The sequence below is a fragment of the Scatophagus argus genome, chromosome 23, assembly GCF_020382885.2.
Source record: "Scatophagus argus isolate fScaArg1 chromosome 23, fScaArg1.pri, whole genome shotgun sequence".
NCBI lineage: Eukaryota > Metazoa > Chordata > Actinopteri > Scatophagidae > Scatophagus > Scatophagus argus.
The window spans coordinates 3819380-3830037 of NC_058515.1; the positions used below are offsets into that span (position 1 = coordinate 3819380).

Consider the following 10658-nt stretch of genomic DNA (forward strand, 5'->3'; position numbering starts at 1 on the left):
AGCTGCTTGGATTAGCAGTGAAACGTCTTCAAATCAATCTTCACAAGTCCAGACGCCTTGCTTTAACTCTTTGAGTGAATATGACCTGGATGACTGAGAATCTCCACAGATATAAAATAAGAGACGTTTCAAAATCTGTAGTAACTCTCAAAATATATGTGAAATGTAAGCAGGATGCAAATGAAAACATGTAGTCATCTTTTTTTCAAACATTATAGGGTTGCGATTGACTTGAATACAACAAAGTAGAAAGGCTGTAAATTCTGTGAATCAGAGATCTCATGATATTTAACAAGCATTATCCATCCAATGAGGTGACTGTTGCTCAACAAGGTCATTTAACTTTGTTCATGTCGAGGTGTGTTTGTCGCTGGCAAACATTTGTTCAAAATTTCAGCCTATGCAACAATAGACATGATCCAAAAAAATATTGTTCCACTCCCTTTATCATCAAACTTATATCAGTGGTGCATGATTCAGCAAGAATAGGCAAACAAGGCCAGAAGCAGAAATACATACCTTTTATACAAACAGGTCACCTAAAGTAATTTGACTCAGGTGCTTTAATGACTGCAATCACACACACCTTTGCACCAGTTGACAGTGACATAATTCATGGAGCTGTTTGCTCACTTCCAAACTCCAGTCCTGGGTTTATAAGCCTCCATGCTTAGAGAAACAACAAACAACATTCTTTACCCCTGACCCAGTGTGCACAAAATCACTGTGTTTACATGCATTGGATGGAAAGTGAGATTTTTAGAACACTTTTTTCATTCAGGATATTGTATTAAGTCTTTTAGGTAAATATGTTCTCTAGTTTGCTTATAAAATTTGCATAAATGCAATTTCCCTTATTAGAATCTTCTGTACAGATGTGTCCTCTGTTAAAAACAATACATAAAGTACAAGAGGTGTTATTGGGAGGAAGAGATACTCAGGAGAGGGTTTTATGGCCTCGATCTTGATGTGAGCCTGATAACAGCTTTCCACTGTAGCTTTGACATTCAGTAAGGGTTAAAGGAGGGTGGAGAATAAAGCCCAGGAAGTGAACGTTTGCCTGGAACCTTAGCGTCTGTCTTTATAAGGAAGCGACTCTCCTTTCAAACGCTAGAGTATTTGCGGCTGTCTGAGAACAAGAAAGTGGAATCCTGCAATATGAGATTCTTAGTGATATTAGCATGCGTATTGGCTGGCTGCCTGGCACAGAAACCTCACCCGTGCAGTAAGTAAAATAAAGTGATTTTGATTGTGGTCGTGGGAATGGATTTCTCAGTTCTTGTTTTTTTAAATACATAACAATAGTTGTACTGGCAATGTTTGCCATTGCTGAATTACACAGCAATCTTTTTTAATGCTGTTTTACTGCGTCAAATGTGTGCTTTTGTTAAGTAATGCATTGTTATAATCTCACACATCTTTTTCTCTAAATGCAGAAAGTCCTCCTCTTATGACTGGGGGCCTCAGTGTGGTAAGTGTTCATTCTTTCAAAGTCTGTGTTGTATGAGTCCAATAAAGCAGCACCTGAGCGTACAGTACAGACCAATCATAATTACAGTGTGTGAAAAAAAAAGGGAGACATAAACTTGTACCATGTTTCTCCAGTCCACACAGAATGAGAAGCTGTGGCTGTATGCCCGATACGTGTATGATGCACTTGGACAGCGGATACGGCTCATGGAGATGGGCAGCTACGAAAACAAGACTTTCACCGCTGATGTTCTTCTGCTCTTCAAACAGGTGACCAAAGCAATGACATAAACATAGCAAATGTTTTATAGTGCAGTCGCTTAGAAGTGAAAAGTACAGGGACAATAATTTCTCTAAAGTACAAGCACAAAGATCCACTTTGAAGAACTCCACCAGGATTATATTCAGTTTATACTGAATATTTTGTACTTACTATTCTGGTTCAGAAAATGTTACCGTCTTCAGAACAGGTTCCATACTCGACAAAAAAGGGTCAAGTAAAAAACAATTTAAGAAATTCTGCACAATGATAGGTCGCTGTGCAAAGATGCAGTGAGTCTTTTTTAATTTGTCATAGAATCTGTCTGCTGCAAAATTAGAGGAGTATAAATGTTATGTGGAGATTCCAAATTATTTCCCTAAGTGCCAGTCCTTTGGTTATCACATCAACAAAACCATAATCCGCAATGAGAGATAATAAGCCAGTTTATATTACATTAATCCCAGTTAACACGCTCAAAAAATAACTGCTTAAAACATTAAATTTAAGTATTTTGAATGCATGTAATATTTTCATCCAGTTTTATCAGTTTCAGTGTGAAGAGTCACATTTAATACAGCATTTCTTTTACATTTCACTTAGAATAAAAATTAAATGGAAATTTTAGATGTAATTAAAACACTTTGTTATTGTATAGTGGCTTTAAAAAGCATTACAAGCATAAGTGTGCATAAATTTACATGCTAAAAGTAACCCTGAATGGACTAAATTGGACTTTACTTTATACACAGCCACTTGTTCTTTAAGTTTATAAGTCAAGTGTAAAAGAAATAACAAAGAATGTCAAATTAACCAAAATAAGCGATGGTTCTCATAACATCACATCTTTCATCCACCAGTCTACCCTCTATGAGATTAATGACCGTGCTCGCACATGCAAGAAGATGCCACTGAAACCAGACTTTCACCCTCTGGAAATCCCACAAACTGCATCTTTACTGGCCCAGCTTGTTTTGGGCAGCTCGTCAGGACCTGGAGAAGGACTGCTGGTGAACACTTGGACAGGAGATATGCCTGACAAAGGAGGTTAGGGAGCACATAATGCTTACAACTCTATTCAACAACTCTATATCAGCCCCAGATTCACACATTCATTTTTATCTCTGATTAAACAGGAAAGTACATAAGCACGGTCACTGAATTCGGATGCATCCCCGTCAGTACACTGGCCCAGACAAGCCAGTATGGATGGGTATTGACAAGGTAGGTTTACATAAGCATACGCTAGAAAATCACTCTTTTAGGCAGAAAGCAGTGCAACAATGACAGGTCAGACACTAACTTTTGAAAATCATAAATATTCGCATCTGACAATACGATTGACATGTTGCTGTCTTTGTGTTCGATAGCTTCTTCAACAACGTCATTGGGATCTCGGACCCCACTCTCCTCACTCCGCCGAGCTTTTGTCCCGACGCAGAGCTGGAAGCTGACAGCGAAGAGGAGCCAGTAGACTTCTTCGGCTTGTTCTTTAAGAACTGAGGGGCTCCTTTAACCAGCTTCACAAACCCTTCTTTGAGATTTTAGACAAAACAAGTTGAGCGACTGAATCATAGCCTTGTTATACTAAAAGCATGTGAAACTATCACACAACTAGATATACTATGTTATGTTCAGAGCTTGCTTGGCTGTCACTTACATACACAACCACTGAAGGGAAGTGAATAACATTGATTATCTGGATGCAGTGCAATGTTGAGTCCTGGCATTCATTGGGATGTTACTTTTTACTTTTACCACCTACTATATTAATGCTGTGGATGATTGTGTGTACGCTTCCACTTTCTATGGATGCACTGACAAGTGACCAAATAATTTGGATCAATAAAATCTATCAATAGCAAAGGAAATGCTTACATTCCACCTTGTCTCTGTATGTAACATACAATATACAGCACTGTAATATTAGAGCAAATCAGAATTATAGGAATCTGAGTTCACAAAATGTACATAAATACACCATATTACTATATACTACAAATAGCCACATGTCACTCAGCATAAGTATGTTATTTCAGAAATCTGGTGATCTGTGATGATTTTCTTTTTAGATATGAAAACCTGAAGTAATAAACCTTAAACAAAAATCAAAGTCTAACAAAAGGCGACCCTTGAGAACAATATCATATCTTATTGATAAGGTGATAAGACCTGGTCATTTAAATGAATGTATGAAAAGGATGGAAAATATCAGCATTACCTGCATTATTTCCCAGAGCTCCAAAAAAATCTAAATGATTGCATTATTATTATTATTATTATTATTATTATTATTATTATTATTATTATTATTATTATTATTATTATTATTATTATTATTATATTGTATTCTTTGTTCTTCATATATTACAACAATATGCACCATCTGCCCTTTTTTCTGTCCTTTTCCATGAAAAAGAATGATTTAAAGATAAAGCCTCACAGGGCTGCTGGATGGCCACAATGACTGTTATCACATTATGAACATAATCTGTAGGAAATTGATTATTTGCATGGAAATTATTTTGACTGTACAAGAGGAAATTGAGAGTAGCCATGTTATAATTCTTCAAGACAAATTCTCCCTTTGCTGAACGCCAAAGGGTTCATAATTTGGATATAGAATTAGATTTTTGTCTTTATTTGCTACTATAAAACAAGACAGCAACAAGGACTAGAATAGAAGCCACTGAGGATTCAAAGAAAACCTGGAAGTGGATGCACAGTGGGAGCCTCCCCAGCTTGTTTATAAGGAAGTGAGCACTCTGCAGCAGCTTCATACTTTGCCTCTCTTTGTGCGGATGAAAGAGTATCTAGCATCAGAAGCCATGAGAGCTCTTGTCCTGTTTGTGTGCCTGTCAGCATGCTGCCTAGCTCAGAGACCACGGCGATGCAGTAAGTACAACAACACAGATGCTGGATTCATTTTTAGTTTGTTTTATCACTCCGATCTCAGCAAGTCACCTCCAATAAATGCTAATCGTGCTGCTCTGGTTTTGCTTTGTCATTTATGAGGAAATATTATGTTGCCAGTTGTGCTGTAAGTGTTCCATTTACAATAAAGTATAACAAAAAAAAACATTTCATTTTAACAGCATCTCCACCACTGCTGACTGGAAAATTCTCTGTGGTAAGTTTTCATCTCTTTATTGAAGCAATTATTATTATTGTTGTTATTCGCCAAACTGAATTGTTCCTCAAAGTAAGTCTAGGGGAGGGAAGTACATTTACTCAAATACTCAAAGTACGATTTTAAAGTACTTGTTCTTTATTTAGTATTTCCTTTTTCTGCTACTTTATATTTTCCTCTTATTTATCTGACAACTTTAGTTACTAGTTACTTTACAGACTGCATGCTGCACCAGGGCCAGTTTTATTTGGCTCGAAATTGTACTTTTGATACTCACAAAGTACATTTAATTCATTAAGTTCAAGTGCTATTCATGTGGGTGACGTTCACTTTTACAGAATATTTTAGCACAATGTCTTTACTTTTATTCAAGTAAGACCTTTTACAACATTGATTTAGAGTAATGCAATAAGCACATTTTCAATTCCATTTTTTTTTTTTCCAAGTCCACCCAAAGTGAGAAACTGCTGGCTTTTGCCAAGTACAGCTATGATGCACTTGGAAAGCGCATCCGCCTCAGGGAGTTTGGATCTTATGACAATAAGACCTTCCATCTTGACGTACTTCTTCTCTACAGACAGGTGATGACAACAAAGCAATGATATCTACATTAGGAGATGCCATGTAGAACACAAATGACTGTATAATCCTGTCTCCTCAGGGTGTTGTGTATAAAATTAACTACAGGAACCACACATGTTGCAAGAAGCCACTGAGCGTAGACTTCCACCCACTGGAGATCCCACAGAATTCTACTCTGCTGGGACAGGTCGTGTTGGGAAGCTCTTCTGGTCCAGGACAGGGAGTCCTGGTCAACACCTGGGCAGGAGAGCTGCCGCTAAAAGAGGGAATGGGTATAATAAAATCAAACTAAACTAGAGGAAATTGCGCAGAAAAATTGAAGTCATGACTTACTGTAGCACATGACTTTCTGTGATTCTTCCTCCTTTGTGCTCACAAACTTGCTTGTCTGGTTGTGTGGCTTCACCTAACTTATGATCCACTTCTCTTTCTGCAGCAAAATACGTGAGCACTGTCACTGAGTTTGGATGTATTCCTGTCAGCACTCTGTTTCACTCCGATAGAACTGGATGGATGGTGACCAGGTCAGTGCATGCACATGACAACCCACAACTGGGAAGAATCAGATTTCTCAACAGGTCAACTTTTTGGGGAACTTGTTTGTTTACAAAATAAATGAACATAATAAGACTTTACAGATATTCAGCAAAGATGTTTTTGGCTTGTCAAATGCAGGCGAACTCCGTTGGTTCTGACCACATTTCATTTAGGTGTGTTGGTGCCATGATCAGAGACTTTTTAGTTAAATCTGTTTATCTCCTGCAGCATTAAATCAAAACTGTTTGCTGGTCCAACTAACATGAAATAATGTCCTCGCACAAAAGCACATGCGTGAAAGCAAAACACGAAAACAAAACTGTTTGTTAAAATCCAAATCATTAAGCAAAGTAAAAATATAAAGATCACATAAGAACATTTGCTCATCTTAAAGGAATAGTCCAACATTTTGGGACATAACCTTTAATTACTCGATAAGAGAAGAAAAGATTGATAGCACTCTCTAATCTGTCTGTTAACAGTCAGCACTGTTATATGATGGTTAGTCTAGCGTAACATAAGCAGCTAGCCTAGCTCTGTCCAAAGGCTAAAGCTAGCACCATATCTAAAGCTTACTAATTAACATGTTATTTCTTGTTTAAAGAAATTTCCATAAGAGCCTGAACTGTGGCTCACATTATGACACTTTGACACCCCTTCACAATCTAAGCAGGATTACAGCAGTGATTGTTTTTGTATGGGTGGTTTCATCTTGTGCTCTTTCTGTTTTTCACCTTAAGCTTTTTCAACAATGTCATTGGACTGGTGGACCCTCAAGACCTCATCCCTCCACCTTTCTGTAAGGATGCCCAGCTGGAGGTAGCAGAAGGAGAGGATCCAGTGACCTTCTTCAGCTTGTTTTAAAACACATCACTGCACACTGTGATGATTACTGTGAGATTCTTTGTACTTCATTTGCACTGCTATTGCTTTTTCAAATGGCTTCATTGCTGTAGTCGCATCTGTGACCAAACTGTTGATGTAATTATGCAATCAATTAATTAATCAATACATTTTTGTAAGTGAAATTTTCTGTAGATTTATTGTGTCTTTTGTACCAGAAGTCATTTATTACAAATACAGAGCAAGTAAGTAAGTAAAGTAGTAGTTTTCTGCCGCTCATTGACTCTCAATAAAAAACAAATGACACAAATAGCATGGGACCATAGAAGTTGTTGTCTTCCTTGTCAAATAACTACAGCTACAGATGAAAGTCTGACTTTAGCAAAAAGATACACAGACATGCTTATGTTTATGAGTTCGATGGCAGCTCTTCCTCCAGCTCAACTGAATAACCAGGGATGGGTGTTGTTTTTTTGTTTGTTTTGTTTTGCTTGCCTTGTTGTCTTTTTTTTATCATTTTGAAGGTCCACAATCCTGCCCACCACACCATCCCATCTTTCCTCTGAAAGTGAATACTGTAATAACAACGAGTAGTGATGAAATATTTCACACAGACATGAGAATTTTGTTTTCTGGGCATGCTGTGTGAAACAGTATGCTGACCACTAGATGGCACTGGATTACAAGTAATCAAAGACTTCCAAATTTTGGCATGCCACTTTCAACTCTGAAAAGCGATTTACAGCTAATGGGTGTAGATCAGGGGCGGCACAGTGGTGTAGTGGTTAGCACTGTCACAAGAGGGTTACAGGTTTGAATGGCTGTGTGGAGTTTGAATGTTCTGCCTGTGCCTGTATGGGTCTTCTTTGGTCACCCCGGTTTCCTCCCACAGTCTCAAAAACATGCACATTAAGTTAATTGGCTACTCTACATCCCTAGGTGTGACTGTTAGCGTGTGTGGTTGTGTGTCTTTGTTTGTCAGCCCTGCAACTGACTGGCAACCAGTCCCGAGTCCCGAGACACCTCGCGTGTCAGTGGAGCAGATGATATCACACACACTTCACACACACAGACTGCAGTATATGTGCCACACATGTATGTGTAACTGGCTACATGTGTAATTGTATTACACAGATAATTTGCCTTGGAGTTAAAATACACTATATAGATCCATCCATTTTCTATACCGCTTATCCGTCAGGGTCGCGGGGGAGCTGGAGCCTATCCCAGCTGACTACGGGCGAGAGGCAGGGTTCACCCTGGACTGGTCGCCAGTCAATCGCAGGGCCAACACACAAAGACAAACAACCACACACTCTCACACTCACACCTAGGGGCAATTTAGAGTAGCCAATTAACCTAATGTGCATGTTTTTGGTATTGTGGGAGGAAGCCGGAGAACCCGGAGAAAACCCACGCAGACACAGGGAGAACATGCAAACTCCACATAGAAGGGCCCAGACCGGGATTCGAACCTGGAACCCTCTTGCTATGAGGCGACAGTGCCAACCACTGCACCACCGTGCCGCCCCTACTATAGAGATAAAAAAGACAACAATGATTGAACAGAAAGTAAAACACATCTGTTTTTAATATGATTATCATCAAAAATTTACAGATTTGATACTATAACCATCCACAGATAGAAAGTTATTTCTCTACAACAGGGCGGGGAGTCACTTGATAGCAGTAGTAACAGACTCCCCTTAGCTCCCCAACTTCATGCACCCCAACATCGGCTGCCATCACTCCCTGTTCCTGTGCCTCAGTCTCCAGCCACAACAGCCTGGCATCAGGGTCTTCATCAGAGAACTGGAGCAGAGATCCTGAGCTCCGCAACACCCTCAAACACTGCTTCAACATCAGACCTGCCTTCTGTTTCCCTTCCTTAGACCTCAACAAGGCGTCAGTGGTGCCCTTGTCAATTATAAGGTCTACACTGCTAGGATTATAGTGCTTGTGGAGCTGCGTGCAGTCCAGTTCTACAAACTCAAGCCGAGAAGAAAGACTGTGAGGCTGAATGGCTGTGGCTTGGATGTGTTCCTGCATTAATCGCACAGCAATCGGGGAAATATCCGCACAAGTGACCCGGACTGGGAGAGTGGAGTGTCTGTAAATACAGGGTCCTAAAGCAGAAGTGCCACAGCCTATATCAAGGACTTGCAAAAGAGTGTCTGGTTGGGACTTGGTCTGCAAATGGCTCATAATAAAGTCTCGGACCACATCAAAGCTGAAGAACCACTCAAAGTTTTTGAAGGTGGTTGTCTTGCTGCTGCTCTCGGTGTAGAAGCGGTCCCAGGTTGCTTTCTTGTCCATGTTTTCAATCAGTTCACCTGAGCAGAAACACAGAAAGATGGGATGATCTAATAAGACAGGGTGTCCCTGTTTCCTTAGGTCCTATAAGACACTGCTGAATCTTTAAGAAAATCATCCAGGTTGACAAAGGAATTAATAAAAGCAACATACACTTAACACACCTGCCAGTTTATTAGGGACACATAATTAAAAATAATGCAGCCTTATAACTGTCCTGCAATAAATCATACCCTTATGAAGGTTTTAATGTTCATATCTTGTTGAAACTTAATTGGGAGGTGTGTCCTTTAGAGACAAGAGTTTCTGATGCGGTTTCTATTTTTATTTAGCATCTCCTTCAAAAGTCAAATGTACAATTAACAGAACACCTTCCTGAAGAAAGGATGTGGTCATTTTAGCTAGGTGTAACTAATAAACTGGTTAACCACGTGTGCTGAAACATTCAAACGAAAGTGCTGCTTAACGGTACGCCTCTAAAAATAAAATAAATATTACAAAATGCACGCCGATTGTACACAACGTTCATATGTGTTTGTCCATTCAGCTAGTCATACACATTGATATATGCAGTCACTGGTCATACCCAACGGATGAAACAGACAAAATAGCTAAGCTAACTAGCTAGTTGACTACATTGCTAAGCGTTACTTGCAGTTACAACGTCCATACAGAAACATTTTTGTCAATATGGCGATCTAAAGTTTGATGATGATTCTCATTTTAAACGTACTTGTTAAAGAGGAGTGGTGCCTTACACAGCCTGCAACTACCCTCCTGCCTAACATTGTCAACGACTTGGAAAACGGAGACATTTTCCCCCGTGACTTTTCTTGTCTGCACTCTCTCGTCCATTCACAGAGCTCTCACTCTTTCCTGGTTTCGTGGTACCAACAGCGACTACTAACGTCCACGAAAACGGTAACGATACAGTATCTATCGTTGTAGACGACGATCTTTGAACACACAGCAATGACTCCAGTGCGCCTGCGTGACAGCAGGTGTACACAAAGTGTACATGTATTATATATAAGCCTACAGTATACTTAATACATACATGTATTGTTTTTATACGTATAATTAAATGTTGTATTTTGTTCAGGACAACCTTGAAAAGGCGAGCTTGAATACTTAGTTTTCACAAAACAGTGAAAACTAACCTACCAAAATTAGGTGGATGTCTTTCCTGGTAGTGTGACTCCATAACACTTATCATAGTTAAAATTGAATATATTTATTGTTTATGTGGTTCAATTCATTTCGAACCTTCAGACCAACAGGGAGACCATTTATTGTTAAATGCATTAAGGTTTGAATTTACATGACGCAGGCTTAGCAAAAAGGCAAAATTTTTACAACTGGGAGTGTTCCAAAAAGTGACAAGTGGATTATTCAGTTTGCAAAACATTTACATTCTGAAAATCATTTTAGTTTAACAACATAAAATAGTACAATTCTCTGCTTTTCTGTGTTCTGAATTTTGGACAAAAAGAGCTATACAAAAATGTCACCTTGGGCTCGGAC

At 39.1% G+C, this 10658-nt stretch overlaps 3 protein-coding genes across 4 annotated transcripts; 2 read left to right on the forward strand and 1 right to left on the reverse strand.

Annotated features, from left to right (window-relative positions):
* Positions 1 to 1053: 1053 nt before the first annotated feature.
* Positions 1054 to 3608, forward strand: LOC124054892 (ependymin-2-like). The gene is made up of 6 exons (XM_046381357.1): positions 1054 to 1225; positions 1437 to 1471; positions 1606 to 1740; positions 2590 to 2776; positions 2866 to 2953; positions 3100 to 3608. Exons 1-6 carry the CDS (start codon positions 1159 to 1161, stop codon positions 3230 to 3232), a joined length of 645 nt encoding a protein of 214 aa, XP_046237313.1. The 5' UTR covers positions 1054 to 1158; the 3' UTR covers positions 3233 to 3608.
* Positions 3609 to 4467: 859 nt separating this feature from the next.
* LOC124054891 (ependymin-like) lies at positions 4468 to 7134 on the forward strand. The gene is made up of 6 exons (XM_046381356.1): positions 4468 to 4624; positions 4825 to 4859; positions 5306 to 5440; positions 5521 to 5713; positions 5878 to 5965; positions 6719 to 7134. The coding sequence occupies exons 1-6, from the start codon at positions 4531 to 4533 to the stop codon at positions 6840 to 6842; spliced, it is 669 nt and encodes a 222-aa protein (XP_046237312.1). The 5' UTR covers positions 4468 to 4530; the 3' UTR covers positions 6843 to 7134.
* Positions 7135 to 8414: 1280 nt separating this feature from the next.
* On the reverse strand, positions 8415 to 10051 carry cskmt (citrate synthase lysine methyltransferase). 2 transcript variants are annotated; one of them, XM_046380951.1, is made up of 2 exons: positions 9868 to 10051; positions 8415 to 9154 (listed from the first exon to the last, which is right to left on the reverse strand). In XM_046380951.1, exons 1-2 carry the CDS (start codon positions 9947 to 9949, stop codon positions 8472 to 8474), a joined length of 765 nt encoding a protein of 254 aa, XP_046236907.1. In that variant the 5' UTR covers positions 9950 to 10051; the 3' UTR covers positions 8415 to 8471. The 2 variants fall into 2 exon arrangements, with proteins under 2 accessions (XP_046236907.1, XP_046236908.1); XM_046380952.1 differs by having other exon boundaries at positions 9857 to 9997.
* Positions 10052 to 10658: the final 607 nt, after the last annotated feature.